Source organism: Octodon degus, unplaced genomic scaffold (assembly GCF_000260255.1).
Source record: "Octodon degus isolate 3935 unplaced genomic scaffold, OctDeg1.0 scaffold00014, whole genome shotgun sequence".
NCBI classification, from domain to species: domain Eukaryota; kingdom Metazoa; phylum Chordata; class Mammalia; order Rodentia; family Octodontidae; genus Octodon; species Octodon degus.
In genome coordinates this window covers 24,073,935-24,093,162 of record NW_004524590.1, presented here as the reverse complement: position 1 = coordinate 24,093,162, position 19,228 = coordinate 24,073,935, and the positions used below count along the sequence as shown (strand labels likewise).

General features: G+C 36.1%; 1 protein-coding gene across 1 annotated transcript in view; it reads right to left on the bottom strand.

Moving 5' to 3' along the window:
• Nucleotides 1-19,228, bottom strand: part of Thsd7b (thrombospondin type 1 domain containing 7B) — a 1,039,160-nt gene that overhangs the window by 139,366 nt on the left and 880,566 nt on the right. The window contains exon 17 of the mRNA XM_004626384.2: nt 12,870-13,020. Coding sequence (XP_004626441.1) covers nt 12,870-13,020 — 151 coding nt within the window. The remainder of the gene's footprint in view (nt 1-12,869; nt 13,021-19,228) is intronic.

Sequence of the window (19,228 nt, the reverse complement as noted above, 5' to 3'; positions counted from 1 at the left end):
AGACCTGAGGATCAATGGAATAGATTAGAAGACACTGAATCCCCTATGAACACACTCAACCATCTTATCTTTGACAAAGGGGCCAAACATACACACTGGAAGAAAGATAGCCTCTTTAACAAATGGTGCTCAAAAAACGGGCTCTCTACATGCCGAAACCAAAACTTGAGCCCAGTCTATCACCATGTACTAAGTTAAAGTCAAAATGGATTAACTGTCTAAACATTAAAGAAGAGACACAAAATCTGGAAGAAAAAGTAGGAGGAACTCTTGAAGAAGTAGTGGTAGGCAAAGAGTTCCTGAACAAAAATCAAATTGCAAGGGAAACAGTTGAAAGAATAAGTGGGATCTGCTCTTACTGAGAAGTTTTTTCACGTCAAAAGAAGTTAGCAACAAAGTGAACACACAACCCACAAATTTGGAATAAATCATAACAAATCAGTACTCAGACAAAGGTCTGCTCTGTAAAATTTATAAAGAACAAGAAAACAATAGGGTACCTAAATTTAAAGACCCAGTTCAGAAATAGGCATCTGAGATGCATACACACTTCTCAGAGTATGAAATTAAAGAAGTGAATAAATATATGAAAAAATGCTCCACATCACTAGCCTTCTGCGAAATGCAAATTAAAACAACATTCAGATATCATCTCACCCCAGAAAGAATGGCTATAATAAAGAGAACAAGCAACAGCATATGTGGGAGAGTATATGGGGAAAAAGGAACCCTTCTCCACTGCTGGTGGGAATGTACACTGGTGCAACCATTACGGAAATCAGTGTGGAATCTCCTTAGAAAACTTGGACTGTAAATCCCATTTAAACCAGCTATTCCTCTACTGTGAATTTTCCCAGAGGATCTGAAAACATCATATCATGAGATATATGTGTTCCTATGTTTATAGCAGCACAATTTGTGATAGCCAAATCTTGGAAACAACCAAGATGCCCATCACCTCAGGAATGGTTGAAAGAGATGTGGTATTTTTACACAATGAACTATTACTCAGCTGTAAAGAATGATAAACTCGAAGCCTTTATATTGAAGTGGATGCCTCTTGAGCATATACTCATAAGTGTAATAAACCAGACACAGATGTGTCAATATTGTATAGTTGCCCTAGTATAAGAACTCAAAAGAAGAAATACAAATAGAAAGGTATAATACAAGTAAAAGCAAAGCAGGAACTCGAGGACTAACTAATTAAGAGAGGGAAAAGAGAAGAGCTAGGAAAGATGAATAAGTCAAGCCATACAGTTATATATAGAAGATGGGCAAAGCAATGATCCTGAGAATCTCCAGAAGATTTTTGAATCTAGCAATTAAGTGGAAAGATTCTGACCCTGACTAACTCTATATTCTGATACCTGTGAACTAAGCAACTGCACTGAAGATGGTAATCTGCAATAGTAGTTTCATGCTTGGAGTGCCTGTCATTCTGGTCTTCTGAATACGGGCTGCTTGTCATGACATGCCAGTTGTTGCTGTGCTGTCTCTTGGGTACATGATTGTTCAGATAGAAGGGGTGGTGAAAGAAGGCAAGAGACAGGCAAAGAAATGTTGTGGGACTGTCCTGCTTCAAGGTTGTATATGGTTAGATTTTTGGAGTTCTGTGTAAACATAAGAAGTATATAATTCCTTATGCCTATTTTAAAAATATATTCTAATTTTGAAATGTTTTTTCATCATATTCTGTAGGGACTTAAAGTTCAACATATCAATACTTGATGAAAAATACCTGTTCTATGTTATGCCTAAGATGTTTTTTATTCAGACAAATAGTGAAGTTAAGCTTAACAGCCTAGGTTGTACAGTAATAACAATAAACTTGTCTTCTGGAGGGTTAACAACCTAAGTTTGGAGTCCAAAATTAGAGAAAAAAGAGGGCCACAAGGAAAGCCAACTTTTGGTCCCAGCCTTCCAAGGTCAATTGTGATTCAGTACATATGAGATCTTGTACTGTAACATTATGTAACTCGGCAGTGTCCCAAATTTTCTGATCAAGGAGATTATGGGGCCAAAGAGGAAATTGATTGATAATATAGAATGTGCCTAAGGAGAGTCACATGGAGAGAAAACATTCTCTCAGGATTTCACTGAAAGCGCATTGGTCAAGCAATAGCCGTGAATCATCCACATGGCTGACACTGACAAAGGTTCTACAATCTGAGGTACAGGATCTCAGCATTAATCCTGAAGAGATTTCACTGACCTTATCAGATCCAAAAGCTACAACTCTTGTTGCATAGGTCCTGCTTTATCTTGGTGTTAACCATCCAGCAGAAAAGTATAAAAATGAAATATAAGAAGTACAGCCAAGCTGTTATGTTGAGCTGTTGGGGACCCAGGTCAACAATTTCTGACATTCCCAGTGAAGTGGAAGACCCAATACTATTATTGACTACTGGACTGTTTTAGAATATTTTGCTGATTTACTATTATCGACTACTGGACTGTTTTAGAATATTTTGCTGATTTAATATTTTTGCTGTGTTAAGTCAGCAAAAATATTCTAATAAAGGAATATTATAATATTCAATTATATTATATTCACCTATAATATTCAAATAACAGAACCTAACAAAAAAAGGGGATACAGGTGAATGTCCATTTTATATCTGTGTATTCAAAATGGTTAGGATAGATATATAGTTGCATTCTCTTAATGAATAGGGGGATTTGTTCTAATAGTGTTTTAAAACAGGATATTTTGTCTGCATCTTGTACAGCCATTAACCTCTAGGAAGAATGTATGCCATGTGTTAATTATTGCAACTGTTCTACCAATTTGGTTTGAAACTGTCTCATTGCTATTTGTTTCTCAATAAAATTATGGGGAATAAAAGCGTGATTGCAGTCCGGCTATTTGTGCTTATTGCTTTTTTCCCATGTGAGAATCATCTACTATAAATTGGCCTCTTAAAGCTGCTTTCATTGCATCTTGTCACAGTTTCTGGTAAGCTGTATTTACATTTCCATTTGATTGTGGATATTGTTTAATTCTTTAAATTTTGTCTTTGACCCATTGATTATTCAAGATCGTGTTACTTAATTTTTGTGTGTTTATGGAGACCTTGTAGTTTCTTTTGCCATTAATTTCCCATTTCATTGCACTATGGTTAGGTACTATGAGTGGGATCATTTGAATAGTTTTGCATAAATATTGGAAAGAACTCAAGTGCCGATCAACTGGGAAATGAATAAAAATAGGTGGGGTCTTTTTATGAAGTAGAGTACTACTCAACTATAAATGACAAACTTACGGCTTTATAGGTAAATGGATGAAATTTGAGAACATATTCATAAGTGAAATAAACCATCCTCTCTTGCATAAGCATTGTATTGTCTTCCTAATGTAAGAACTGGAAAGCATAATTAAGACCCTTAGGGCACACTAGATATTGTGAAAGGGAAAAATAACTTCTGAAACAGAAAGAACAACTGGGATATGGGAATAGAGAAAAGAAGGGAAGAGAAAAATAGATGCACACATAAGACAGACAAGGTAGTTATGCTTCTGACTGCTTTTAATTCATTGAAAAAATATTTTGTTCTTATACTGTCTGATCAATTATTCATGTCTAGATCCTTTTAATGTGAACAATTTATTTAAAAATAACAATGTGTAATATGTTGCCCATTGTTAATCTCTTACTACATTGATTTGAATTTCTGTATTATTGTTTATTTTTTCTTTTTTTCTGTATTTTTAGGGAAGGGTCTACAGGGTGTTCAGGGTCTCACTGCTAGATCAGACTCATAGTGATTCTCCTGTTTACAGCCTCCCAAGTATGGGGATTACAGGCATGTGCCACCACGCCCAGTCTCGGTGGCTGTCTCAGCATGCCTCAGGGGCAGGGCCATCATTGCAGGCCTGGGGATCAAACCCCCATCCCCTGCACCTGTTTGCAGGCACTTTAATTGGCTGAGATAGTTGGCTGTCTTTTTATCTTTAAAATAAAAAACAGAAAACTGTCCAATATACATTAGAATAAAGTTAACTTCATTAGAGACTTGAATTAATAATTATTCCTCCCCATAAGGCAGATCCTTGTTGAATCATTCTCAAATAGACAGAGGGCTCTGGCACCTGTACTCCTGTCACATGGAATTAAAATGTCTCTTACAGTGTGTGAGGTTTAGAATTGATACAAACAGAAGTCATTGTTTACTTGTGCTCTGGGAGTTCCACTATATGAATAATATATAGTGAAGAACTCAAGAGAAGCCTTATGCAGGTACCAAGATTTCTTTAATAGATTCTTCCTTTCAGTATTTTGACATTCAAATATCAGGTTCCTCCATTACTCAAGCCACAATTTCTGGATGCCCACCATGATTTTATTGGCATCTCATTCCTTATAGCACTCTTCCAAAAGGTGTGTCCATCCAGAATGCCACAGTGGATGCACATCTCACCTCACTTGCTTTTCTACTTCAATTACCAGGTTGTCCACAATGGGAACACATATCTAAATCTATCCAAATAGATCCAGTCCTCTAATTGTCTTTGATCTTGCCTTAATACCACTTCACTTTAATCATTAGTAAATTAATTAATTGTGGCACTTCGTATTAGGATTACTTTTTAAAAATTTTGACAGTTTTGTATTTTATTTATTTCTATTTTTGTATTTGGTACAAGGCCCCCCTACACAACTCAGACTCATAGTGTTCTTCCTGTTCTCAGCCTTCCCAGCGCTGAGATGATAGCCAGGCACCACCACACCCAGTCTCGGTGGCCAGCTCAGCATGTCTAGGGGCGGGGTGACACCGCAAGTGGTGCCAGGGATCAAACCCCTTTCCATGTGATTGCCTAAGCAGGGGCTTAGTTCACTGAGCTCTCTCACTCTCTAACAGTTTTATTTTTATTACAGAAGAGGAGAAAGGAAGGTTCTTATGGTGAAATTTTTTTTTTCTTTTTGTATTTTAGGGAAGCGTCTACAGGGTGTTCAAGGTCTCACTACTAGATCAGACTCATAGTGATCTGCCTGCCTATAGCTTCCCAAGAGCTAGGATTACAGGCTTGTGCCACCACACCCAGTCTCAATGGCCAGCTCAGCATGCCCTGGGGTTGGGGCGAGCATGGCAAGCCTGGGGATTGAACCTCCATCCCCTGTGCCTGCTTGCAGGCACTTTAATCCGCTGAGCTCTTTGGCTGGCTCTGATGTTATTTTTAATTGAGAATTTGCCATGAAATAGATCAAGGAGTAGAGAAAGGGGACAAGAAAGAAAGAATATCAATGAAGACAGTGAAATCCTTAATTTGTACTTGAAATTGATGATATTGAGAATGAAAGAAATTAGACTATATAAAAAAGAATTATACTAAGCAGATTAAATTTTAAAACCTGGAGCAGCCCAGAGACTTCTTTTCTCAAATTCTCATTTTCTGTACCAATGCATGAAATGAGTTTCCCTTCCTGGAGTGCATCATGTGGTTCTGGAAATAAGACTGGCTCTAAGTGATGTAAAATCTCATTGCACAGGAGGTACAGAGCAATGAATGATTGTCTTCTCACGAGTGCCCATATCAATTTAGCAGAAAAAATCAGAATTTACAGTCCAAATTATAGAAAATTATCACCATTCTCTTCCACTGGCTTTCAGCTGTGAGTCAAAGAAAAGCACAAGGCAGTTTGAGAGTCTTGACCATTAGAGGTCCTCCAGAGGCAAGTTCCCCCCTGCTTGTTAAAGGTTGTTACAAGAGGTTGAAGAAAAGCTTAGAGCCAAGCCCAAGCCATATACGTTGTGGTAAATTGCTTCCCTGAAATGCAACCTTCAGATGCGTTGTTAAATGCTGAAAATGGTGACTCATCAGTAATAAAATGTCACTGCTCACAGCTTTTTTCTCAAAATAGTGCTGAAGCACCATGTAAAAAAGGGATATTTCTTAAGCTGGACGCTTATTATGGATAACTTATCTGAAAACTCGCATGTATTATTTTAAAGCATGGTCTTTGCTTGAAGTAGTAATGGCACAGTTACGCACTGGTGTTCATTAATGGATTTGGCACGTAAAAGGAGACATAAAAAGGGTAAAACACTGAAGCAAGATATGTTTTGGAAGAAAGATTTGTACTAATAGTGTTTTGACAGGATGTCATGTCTACATCTTGAACTATGAATAACTACTAAGAAGACAACAATATGCAATATATTAATTATTGTAACTGTCCTACTAACCTGTTTTGAAACTGTCTGATTGCAATTTTTTTCTCAATAAAATTAACTTAAAAATAGACTGTAATTAAAACCAGACTTCATTCACTTACACCTTATTTAGTTTCTTTGCAGTTTCCCTTTGTGGTCTTTTCTCAGAAGTTGTTCTGGTGACATATAAAGATATGAGTCACCTCTTGATCCTCAGGTTTTCTGAACTGCTGTTCAGTGCACCTTCAGCTTCCACTGTCTGAGGGGTACATATGGCTGGTGCTGCCACCCCCAAGGCATTCAGTTGGAAGTGAGGCAGCTCAAGTCAAACTGATTTGCTACACCTAAGTTACTTTTCTCGAGAGGGTTTTGAGAGGCTTGCTCCTCCAAAGTTTCCATCAGTTTTGAAGTTCTTCTCCAAGACCACTTTTGCTTTATCTTGTCAGTATCACTATCTAAGAAATTCCTCTGGTAAATCTCCAAGGAGCATAAGTAGAAAACCTGTATTATTGCATGGATAGTTTGTATAGGGATCAATAACATAAATGAAGAAACCATACTTAAAACCAATATTAGATATTCTTCCAGATGTGTGAGGGTCAGAGCTGATTCACATGTTTTAAGACATCTGAATCTAGAAACTTACAAGCTTCTCTTGAAGAACATGTGGTTCTATGAATACTCTCAACACAGTTTCAAAGTATGTTCAACAGAGAGTAAGACTGAAAAGAATTATTAGAATTACCAGAAACATTGTATAATAGTGAACTATTAGCTATATGTGTATATTTCCCTATATATACACATGTATGTGTGTATGTGCATATATATGTGGATTTATACATACATGAATAAAGATTAAGCACTTTTGGAAATTTTTTGTGTACATGATTCCATAAACTTACTTTCAAATTAAAGCATGGTAGAAAAGTGAACAAGTTGAAGTCAAAATTAATGAATAATGTATATATTATGGAAACAAAAACAAAGAATATTAAATTAAAACAAATGCATGATTTTCCAGTTTCTTCAAATTCTCCTTGAATTGTGTGTAGTTTTACTTGATCAACTTATGGTCTCCACAGAGATATTTTTTTGAATTTTTGAAATTTTATTTTGGAGAGAAAAAAACACATAAACATAAAATAACACTGAATCACTTCTTGACCTTTTGGCTAAGATCAAGTGTAATATGACACCAAATTTCAAAACAGATTAGGAGGACAGTTATAATAGTTTGTATATTGTGAATTGTTGTCTTCCTAGTAGCTATTCAGAGTAGAAGATATAGGCGTATCTCACCTACTCCGTATTAGTACAAAACTTTCTGTTGCAGGAACGAAGATAAGAGAAATTACCCGTATAACTATCTTAAATATCTTGTGTACACGCATATATTTTTCCTTTTTCCCTTTCTTCCTTTGACCTTTCCCCCATCACAGTTTGTACTTTCTTTTGAAGTTTTTTACCAATTCACAATAACTATTGTACATTTGGATCTTATTTTCTTTCCTAGTGAGACAATACGATGTTTACACATATGAGTCTGATTTATTTAACTTATGGGCATGATGAATATGGTCTTGGGTACATTCATTTACCCATTAAAGATTCCTTTATTTATTTATTTATTTATTTATTTTTATTTATTTATTTATTTATTTTTTGGAGGAACCGGGGATTAAACTCAGATCCTTGCGTTTGCCAGTCAAGTGCTTATCCTTCTGAGCCATCTCCCAGGCCCATAAATTTGTCTTTCTTATCCACTCCCTGATGGATGGGAATCTGGGTTGGCTCCAAGATTTAACTATCCCAAATTGTGTATATGATTGCTATAGTATGATGATTTTACTTCTTCTGGGAAAACATCCAGAGTGGGAATAGCTAGCTCAAGTGAGTCCTCTAATCCTCGGTTTTGAAGGAATTTTAACAGAGATTTCCATGGTTGTGCTATCAGTTTACATTCCCGCCAACAATGGAGAAAGGTGTCTTTTACTGCACAGTACCTTCAGCACTTGATATCAGTTGATATTCTGATGATAGACATTCTTTCTGGGGTGAGATAGAATCTCAGTGTTGTTTTTAAATTTGCATTTCTCAAATGACCAATGATGTTGAACATTTATATGCCATCTGTATTTCTTAATCTGAGTAGATGCCCAGTTTTTTACTTGGTCTTTGAATTTGGTAAGAGGGATGATTTTTTTCAAATCTTTATATGTTCTAAATATAAGTCCTTTGTCTGTGGGACAACTGTCTATAATTTTTCCCAGTCTGTGTGTTATTTTTTACTTTGTTGGTGATTTCTTTTGTTGTACAAAAGGTTTTTAATAAGGTGAGATTCCATTTATTGATTCTTTGTACTATTTCCCTGGTGGTCTGGGTATTGTTCACAAAGTCTCTGTCTACACTTGTGTTTTGAGACTTCTGCCTACTTTCTCTTCCAATAAATTTGTTTTTCAAGGCTGGGCAAATAGCTCAGTGGATTAAAGCATCTGCTTAGACACAGGGGCCAGGAGTTCTATCTCCAGGCCTGCTGTGCCGGCCCCACCCCCGGGGCACACTGAAAAGTGATTGAGACTGGGCATAGTGGCCCAGCACTTGGGAGCCTGTAAACAGGAGGATCACTATGAGTCTGATCTATGCAGTAAGACTCTGTACACTCTGTCATAAATGCCAAAAAAAGTTCTTCTATTCCTCACAGATATAAAATGACAGTATAATTTTTATTTTTATTTTTCATTTTTTGAAAATGTATCAGTTATTTAATTAGGATCTTAGTAAGAAATTTAGAACACTAATTTAAGAGGATAAATTCCATTTATCAGAGCAAAAATGGATTGCAGGTAGCCCTAGAGTTGAGAAAAGGCTTTGATTTTTACTATAATCTATGAGTCCTTCACTTTCTGATATACCTTGCACTGCTCTGAAATCTGGTGTCTTCCTCAGTGTCAAAGATCTCATCCTCCTGGCAACTGGGTTTCCACAGCTTCTTCTTCTTGAAGTGAGGTGTTTAGGGATTTTCAATTTGCTGATATCAATTTTTGTAGAGGTGGAAATGACAAATTTCTGATGTGTTCTTCCTAGAGGAACACAATTAAGGCTAAGAGGCCCAGTCACAAGTAGCAAGCCACTGGCCAACTTCTTCAGGAAGACCACTCTCTTGCCTCTGTGACGCCAGGTGAGGATAATCAAGATGGTGCCGGGAGTGATGCTAGCTCAAAGTTTCCGCACATGTTGACTGAAGGGTTTCTTGCTGTGGCTTGAAAGCTTTCAGGGCACATCTTCAGGAGGGTAGTATCTAGGCATTTTTTGAAGCTTAACCACCTGGGTACCTCCATTCTTGCCCCCACCGACTGGTTTTATGATTGTAGCAAGAACTTTCTCCTTTTTCTTCTCAACCTTTGATTTAGCAGTTGTTTACTTTCTCTTGTACAAAGCCTTTCTGGAATATATAGCAGATCGGGAGTATCTACAAATTCCCCTAATCAGGACAGGAGTTTGGCTGCAGTGGGGCTGCCCTTTCTTGAACATTTTTGCCTTCACCTTATGTTTTTTACCAGTATCACTGGCAGCAGCCTTCTTGGCTTTGGGTTCTTCTCTTTAGTGTCTAGCTTCTCAGTTTTTTGCCTGCCATCTTGCCAGATGGAAAACAGCAATACTACTACAATTTTTAATGTTTCTGTCATATTTGCTTTTCTAACTGGTTTGCAATTGACAGAGACTGCCAAGCCAGTAACTCCATAACTCAAAGGTTTCTGTCAAGTGGCTTTCTTTTTGGAGCAACTATTAAATTAGACATAATATATATTTTGGTAATGGAAGCAGTGTTACATTTCTGAAAGATTGAGTAGTAACATTTGTGTGGGGGAAGAGATACTTCCTGTACAGTTTATTCTTTTTTTTCTTTTGGCAGAACCAGGGATTGAACTCAAGCCCTTGCACTTGCCAGGCAAGCACTTATTCTACTTAGCTATCTCCCCGTCCATTTTCCTGTACAGTTTAGAAATGCATTGTTGCTTCTCTCCTACATCCCCACCACACTGTGATCCATGGGGAACTCTGGGTTTTTTCTGTCCCTCTTTCTTCCAAAGATACTACTATATTAAGTAATTCTATGCTAGTCACATAATACATATTATCCCCAACACTTAAAATAATAGAAAAAAAAACAGCTATCATTACCCTCATTTTCTGGTTATAATCCATTTACTCGGAATTTTAACTAACCAACCACAGTTATGCTTGAAAATATCATAATGTTATTTATGTGTTTTACTCTAATGAAATTGCCTGGGAGCTGAAACATACACCTGAAACTGGTTCCATTAATAAATATACTGCTTTCTATCAAAGAAGAATTTGATAAAATAACATGGAATCCTTACATCAGCACATGGCATGGAGAATAACTACGAAAAAAAATATTTCTATTTCCTCAGGAAATGCACATGAAAGTACTTATTAAACTGTGTGTGCAGTGATTCAGTTTTCTGCCTTTGATACAATTGCCATCATCATCAAGGACTTCTTAAGGCCTGTGACGTAAGAACATTCCGCTAAGATCTTGTGTAACTGGTTAAAATTTTGCAACCTATTGTATTTAGATACAAGGAACATAATCGTGTGTGAGCCCAATTATTATTCATTTTTTTATATTTTCAAGTCTTATGGAGTACAGAACTTCATCAGAAAAATAATAAGGCCACTGTGGCCAGAGAGACCTGGGTGACCCCAGGTAAGTGTTCTGACATCCTAGCACAGTGTTGTTAAGAAAATTAGTGTTATAAAGTTTGTAACACAGTGTTGGCTACGTAAGAGGTGCTCATGAAAGTTTTTGTTATCGCAGTATTATCATTATTATTATTACTATTATTATTATTGTTTAACATTGAAAGTACCTAAGCAGTTCAAGTAACATGCCACACATTTCAGGCTGACAAGTGAATAATTGGCTATCCTCTTTTTCAGATATGTGAAAGGAGGCTAAAATACTTTTTCATTTCTTATTTCTAAACACTATAGAGTGGAATGATTACAGTTGGAAGAACAAATGTGAAAGAAAATATCCACCTCACCCCCCAAAAAGCAAATGCAAGTGTCTAAGCAATTGCAACCTTGTGAAATGTTCCTACAATAAATATTTTATCTCATTAGCAGGATACTTTGACTTAAGACAGCAATGTTTTCACTGCAGAGTAATTAGAGCTTAATGGGGTCTTCTCTGAGTAAATCAGAGTGAGAAATGAGAAGGATCATGACCTTTATATTTAATTAAACTTCTTTAGATGGCTAATTCATTTATAGGTTGATTAATAAAGAGTGTATGCTAGCATCCATTCTAAGGTGTGAAAATGTATACTGAGTCAAAGAAAAATCAAATAGACAATTAAAACATTTCAGGTTACTTTTAAAGAAAGAGAAATATGCAGTTTGAAACTATCTTAATTGTTCTAAAGTAAGTGAGTGAACCAGCTATGTAACAGAAAAGGGTCTATCTTCATAGGGCACAATCAGGGCTTTCTTAGATCATCTTTTGTTAAGTGTGAAATTTTGCAAAATTACTTAGGCTTTCTAAGCATCTTTTTTCAGTTGAACAATGAACTAATAATAGTGCTTATATGGGACGATTAGTGTAAGATCTAAAAGAAAAAGTTTTTATGTGCTCCTTGCTCCAAATAAGTGGTCAATTAATGTTAATTTTCATTATATTAAAGTTACTCAGAATATTAGTAATGAAACTATCCCAAGCTACAAGTACTTTATTTTTATTAGTTTCTCTTCATTGGAATAGTCTATTGGCCTCAGAACAACTCATCAAATAAAACATAAAAGTGACAAGTAAATAGCTCTTAAGGCTGCAATACTTAAGAAAGAATCAATAATTAAACTGAAAATATAGACAATTAACTGATTTCAAAGATATTTTCCACTTCCTTAAAAAACTCTTCATGATCTTCCAACAAACTGTCAGTATGAGAGTTAAATTTGATTTAACCATAGTACTTTTCCTAACATCCTGAGTCCCCATTTTCTCTTTCTTCCATCTTTATACTGAAATATAAGTTTAAAATAGCAGAATTTATCTTCAGGAAATGTTAACTTGGGCTATACTACTTAAAGAATGTTTTTCTGTATGTGTGTACAATTTTCATTTTTTAAAAGAAAAATGCATGCAAATGCTTTGGATTTAAGCAAAATATTCTTTTGCTTGGGGGAGGGTTCAGGTTTGGAAAAAGTAAGAACACAGAAAAGGAACACGTTGTCTGCAGGAAAACAGCAAAAGGCAAAAACAGATCTTCACTAAACCTCCACCATGGACTTCAACTCTTAAGATATAATTGGTTCTGTCTGTATAAAAAAAAATGGCACATAACCAAGAGATTATATAATAAGAATCATGCCGGTACTAAAGACCCCTTTAACAATGGAGATACAGTTGAATCCTAGTGTGATCATTACAGGCTCATTTTCCTGCTTCGTGCTCCCATGATAAAGGCTTCGGGAGAAGCAGTGGTATTTTAAATTGCTCCGTCTCACACAAAAAGTATTTCTTTTTTTTTTTTTTTTTTTTTTTTTTTGGCTTTCTCAGGAAAAATTACTTTCCCATCTCACTAGAAGAAAGGCTGGCAGAGCAGTATTGTGAATGTACAGAAGGAAACAGCAAAGGCAGCATTGAAGAATTAGGGCGCTGATAAAGGGAAAGGAATTACCTGTGGACATCGGCTCCACGGTCCCCACTCAGACATGACACACTCATTGGGACACAGGAGAGAACAGGACTGGACTTCCGGGGGCGCTTCCTCCTGGTTGCACAAGTTGTGGTCCACTGCTTCACCTTCGTTGTCAGCAGTATTCACACATCTGTGAGGGAGACCACGAGATAGCTTGATTTCTTACAATGGTGGACAACAAATTTAAGATAGTTTTGGTGTGTCATAACTACTGACTGTTCAAACATAGCTAAATGGGCCATTATTGAGTGATAACTTTCTAGAGCACATTTTATTTCACACACTCAAGGAGCACAACGGAAAGACGAGGGACAATGGCTATTCTCAAAGAACTCCCAGCCTCAAGAGAACTAGAATATATTTTACTCAGTTTCAGCACTGAGAGACTTCTTTTTATCATAAAATGTCCTACTGGCTTCTCTAAATAGATGGACCACTTTATAATAGTTAGCTAGGGACGTCGTGCTTTCTGTAGCTCTCCTATCCTTTAGCAACACCTTTCCCCAAACCATCCTAATCTTTGTCTCACACATTTAAGGTCATAGCAAAGTAATATGAAAAATAATTGGATATATTATTCTTTCAGGCATTGTTTACATTTCAGTACAGTGTTGGCTTTCATAGCCAAAGAGCAATGCGGAAGTACTGTCGTGTTGCAGAGGAGAGCAGAGCACAGACACACAGTATTGTGGTCCACTGTGCTGTGTATCAGTATGTGAGAGAAGCCATCATGGTGTGGACAGGATAATGGAGATTCACTCATACTAAAACCATGGTTTTATATTACTGTATCTCCTGCCTGAAGCATTCAAATTGAATATTTGCGAAATAGCACAAGCAAGCAAAAACGTTGAGCACTGATAAGTGTTCTTACTCTGCTGGGCATAGCATAAATTATTTTGACAAATGGTAGTAGTACCTACCTTATGTAACCTAAAATTTGCATAAAATGAAAAAAATCCACATTCAAACAAAAACGAAAATTGACTGAAAATGTTTATAGCAGCATTATGCACAATTTACCGAGCCAAAAACAGTTCAAATGTTCAGTGACACTAGAAAAGATAAATATATTGTACTAAATTTATCGGGTTAAGTGCTATGAAGTGATGAGAATACATAGATTATTACCACATAGAAATGCTTATAAACGTAATGTTGAATGAAAGCAGATAGGCACAAAAGAAAATATAGTCTATGTTTCCATTTTATAAAGTGTTTTTTAATAAAATGCCAACAATAATTATATGGTGTCAGAAGACAGGAGGGCTACCCTTGGCAGATGCTTAGTGACTGATAGGATTTACGTACTTCTGGTAAGACTTCTGAGCTGGTTACACAGGTGTGTCTGCATTCTGACAGTCTTCTCCTCATTCCCCTCTGTTCCTAGCATTTCTCTATACTCACAGTTCAGTTAGAAATTTATTTTTGACAATATCTAATGTAAACATGGTATATGCAAGGCTCTTTCCTTAGCTGTTGGAATATATTATTCCTAAATAATGATGTACTTAGCAAATATTGTTTTGGTTTATTATATATGTTGGCCTTGCTTGGATGTTGGAATACAAAACTGAAAAGAGACATTTTCCCTAATGTCTTATTCCGGTTCCATTTAAAAGGATGAAGTTTAAAATGACAATGTCAGTGAGCTAAATGATACCATTTTCTGATCTGGTAATTTTGATATAATGTCCAGGTAAGAAATGCCCTTTAACAGTGTTGTGCTGGGGAGCTCTGCTATGCCTCAAAACATGCTATTCTAATGCATTATCCTATACCGGAGGATGTTTTCTTCACAGACATGAAAAACATTAAAAATAGGGCCAGCAAGATTGCTCAATGGACTATGCACCTGCTTGGCAAATGCAGGGACCAGGGTTTGATCCCCAGCACCACAAGCTATGCTGGCCTCTACCCCCTGGGCACACTGAGCTGGCCACTGAGTTTAGGCATGGTGGTACACACCTGTAATCCCAATGCTGCTGAGGCTGAAAACAGGAAGATCTCTATGAGTCCAAGCTGTATAGTGAGACCCTGCACTAAATACATTAAAAAAGGAACTTGAAAAAGAAACAAGGAAATTTGCCAAGTAGCCTATCATGTAATGAAAAAACAGACTCTATTAGCTGGTAAATAATGAACAACTAGAAATTGCATAATGGAATTTTTCAGGGAACAGTAGAGGGACAGAAGATCTGAGTGACATCTTCTAACACAGGGAGGCATGGCACAGACTGCTATGGACTTCAGTTCCTTCTATGGTTATGGTCAGTAGGGGAGAGAGAGTCCATGGGATAGCTCTCTCTGAACAAGCTGGAAACAATTGAAATTATTTTTTCCCTCCCTATCCTGCTGACGTACTTTCATCACTTCACTGAGAAAGAAGAGTTAAGACTTCTGGTTAGTAACATCAAATATTCTTATGGATTAATTTTTGTTTATTTTCAACATGCCACAAAAGCCATAATAAAGAAATTTGCTGCCAAAGTAATAATAATAGTACTGATAGATTGAAAGTCATTTCATTATAAAATGAAGAACATGAGAGACAACAGTAAGTGGGAAATAGATGGACTCATGAACTATTTTTTTTTAATGTAGACGACTTTAATGTAGTTGTTTTTTTAAAAAATATATGCAACAAGAAAGAAAGTCATGTAGCTGGAACATGGTAAGTCAAAAAGGCAGTAATACAAAATAAAGTATGCAAAGATCTATATGGTATGAATCCTTGCAGAACTCAAAAAACACTTGAGATATTATTCTTTTTTTTCTTTTCAAAGTTTTATTGATAAACATATAGCATTGAGAGTCATGAACTATTTTAACACATCTGAGATAGCTTGAAACCACACATTTAAGGGACAACATTAAAATAACAACATATAAAAAATACCAAAATTCATGGTTCTAAGAATACCCAGACATAGCAGTAAAGAGCAGACCACATAACTGGAGAGTTTATTGAAAGTGTGTTTAAGAAATATCCATCTCCTCACATATAGCCCAGTAACTGATGGATCCTTTCCTACCCTTGTAGATTTATTATCTAGAGAGTCATGCATGGAATATCCTTCAAACAGAGAATACGGTACACTGAAAGACAGTGATATCATATTGCGAGCTAGAGCATATGTTTCCATACTAAAAAATCATTGTCTTGTCTGTGTAAGCACTAAAAACTTAGCCAATTCTGTTGGTTACAAATCTAATGTATCTCAGTGGGCTAGAATCAGGGTATCCCCCAAGCTGCATCCGTAGGGGCAGAATCTGTTTCTTTGCCAGCTTTCTGTAGTCACACCTCTTTGTCATCTCTTTTCCACTGGTAAGGATCCTTGTGAACAAAATGTGACCTTCTAGACAATTTAAGAAAGTTGTTCCATCTTAAGATTTTTAACTTCATTACGTCTGTGACATTCGTTTTCTCATAAGAAGAAACGTTTACTAATTCCAGAGATTAAGGCATGAACATCTTTTGGGCCACAATTCTGTCTGCCATACTATAGGCTACTTTTATTGAATTCCCAGAATAATGGTTGTCAGAATTATCTGTTTCACTTGTGATTTGAGAAAAAAAAATTCGGTGATTCTCGCAAGTCCAAGACAGAATATTGAGAAAAACTTACACTGAGGGTGTTGCCAAATTAAAACCCATCTGTCCCCTACTTGTCCTGCACCATCAATTCCTTTGAGTATTTACCTTTAGCCATCAATTCATTTCTACTTGGACTTGTAAAATGGCTTTAAGCCATTCTATATTTGCTGCCAATGCTTCCGTCCCTCCCCTCCATTACTACTTCTGGAACTTACTTCAGTCATGCTTTTATTGCCATGGTAGAGAAATCTCTTATCAAAATTACCCGCAGATTCCCCACTGCCAAATCCAATGGTCAGTTCTTATGTTAGTAAATTCAAAGGCATTTGAGCCAATTGATTGCTATGTTTTTTTGAAAGCCACCTTTGCTTTTCTTCTCATTTTCTTAGTTTTCCTCTTACTCTCTAGTTTTTGCTCAGTCTCATTTGTAGCATCATTCTCTCTGAATCTGCCTAAATTATGAATGTTACAGTTCTGCAGGGCTCCAAAGCTTATCTCTGTATACTAAATTTATAATCTAATGACACCTAAATTTATATTTTCAAGCTCTTCCCTGAACTTAGCCTGTAGTGTAGTTCAGTTGAAAAACTAATATTATCTAATTTGCTATTTTCATAGCTAAGTTTTGTTTTTGTCAAACCTGCTTTTAATATTTTTTTTTTAACTCCACAAATGCTAGCATCATTCCTATGGATGGTTCTTTTTCTTCTAACCCACAATTTATCAGCAAATTCTGTGTTAAATACATCCAAAATATATTCCAAATTTGACCTTCTCACCACCTTTGCTTTTGCTAAACCCAACCCAACCATCAACCTCCCTTACCTGGAATTCTGCAATGACCTCAAACCTACATTATTACTTCTGAAATGTGACACACTGCACTATCTTTTACATATCACATCTATAAGTTTCTTTGCAAATGTATTTAAGAGCATGCTATTCCCGCTCAATCCTTCCAAAGTTTCATGGCTTCATGTTGTAGTGAAAATAACACACTAAAGCCTTACAGTTTTTGAAGAATATATGACATAATTTGGGTGCTAGTGTTAGTCTTATAAAACATTTTGGTATTCTTCCAACAAGCCAAAAATGGGTTTCCTTAACATGTACCTTCCTCATCAGAATTCTCCTTATAGAGACATATTCATTCATCTTTCTTATTTTATTCAGGTTTCTGCTCAAATATCATTCTGCTGACTAAACTCTCCAAAATAGTGCCCCTATGACTCCAATCCAATTTTATTTTTCTTCTTGGCATTTTACAGCAAAGACATTCCATTATGAATTCAATCATGTGTTTTTCTCTGCCACCGTAAATGACTTGAGAACAAAAACATTTTTGTCAATTATGTCATTTCCTCTATCTAGGACAGTGTCTAACACATAGAACATTAATGATCATGTATGTTGGACTGATCCATGACTGCAGTCATAGATGAGCCATGAAGGTATTCTTCAGTTTGGAGGTTTTAAGAGACCGAATAGATAAGGTGTTTCATCCTTTATAAAAAGATATTATTAAGGTAAAAAATAGTCTGAAATGCAAGGAACCTTCAAGATTAACTATATATATAATGTTATGCAGTGAGCATGTATTAGCTTCCTAGGGTTAGCATAAGCATCAGGAATATTTTTCCAAAGATGGAGTTAAAGGTCTGAACAAAGGTACTTAGGATTAGTTTCTTCCAAGACCACTCCCTTTGGCTTGCACGTAGCCATCTTTCCCTTGTATTTTTATGTGGTCTTTCATCTACGTCTGTATCTTAGTCTCATTTTTCTACAAGTTAGAGTGTGGCATGATCCTATGCTAATGACCCTGCTTTACTTTCATTATCTCTTCATCTCCAGTCACATTCGATAAACTCGGGTTAGACACTTGACACGTGCATTTGTTAGGAGGCATGATTAGCTTATTACAGTGTGATACTCAGCAGTTGGATTGCTTTTATTATGCCAGGTTCTATAGGAGTGAGCTGAGTCCTCAAGTAACCACCACAATTCTGTCAGTAGCAATTTGCACCCGTACAACTTTTTTTTTAAGATTGCCCATTAATATTGTACAGAAATGGAATGAATGGCCTCATCTACATAGCATTTTATAAACTGGATTGGTCTGTCACTTTTTAAAACCATGTGAGAATGAGAAACAGGAGATATGAGGTTTCAAAGAAAAAAAACATAAAAGCCCAAAGTTTGTGAGACCTCGAGCATAAGTCTCCAAGGGAGCTTTCTCCATGGAGTTTTCTAAATCTGGCAAAAAGTCACAGCATGATTATGCAACTAAATAGTTGACTATCCTAGGGTTTCTTCTTATTCTTGGTGCTAATTATTGTGTAGTAATATTTTAACTTTTTGTTCAGTCTTTAATATTTATTGCCATTATCCTTAAGAAACTATAGGAAAATGATTTTCACTTCTCCTCAAGTCAATTTTGTAGAGGTTAACTTGAAAAATTCAGAACTAGTATGTTTTTGATTACCACTGCTATATTTACAAAACAAAAATCTTTAAACAAACTCCCATAGTAAATAATTCCGTACTCACTAATCTTTCAGAGCTGTTATCTTCTTATATTAAATCATGTAACTACTACTCATAGGTATCCTTGGATTTTTTTGTTTCTCAGGCTAAATGTGCAGATTTATACTGACTTTTCCATATAGAGGACATCCTAAGATGAGTGTTGTGGTTCATGCGTGCAGTGTGTGCAATTTACTGAGACTTAGTCTCCAAATAT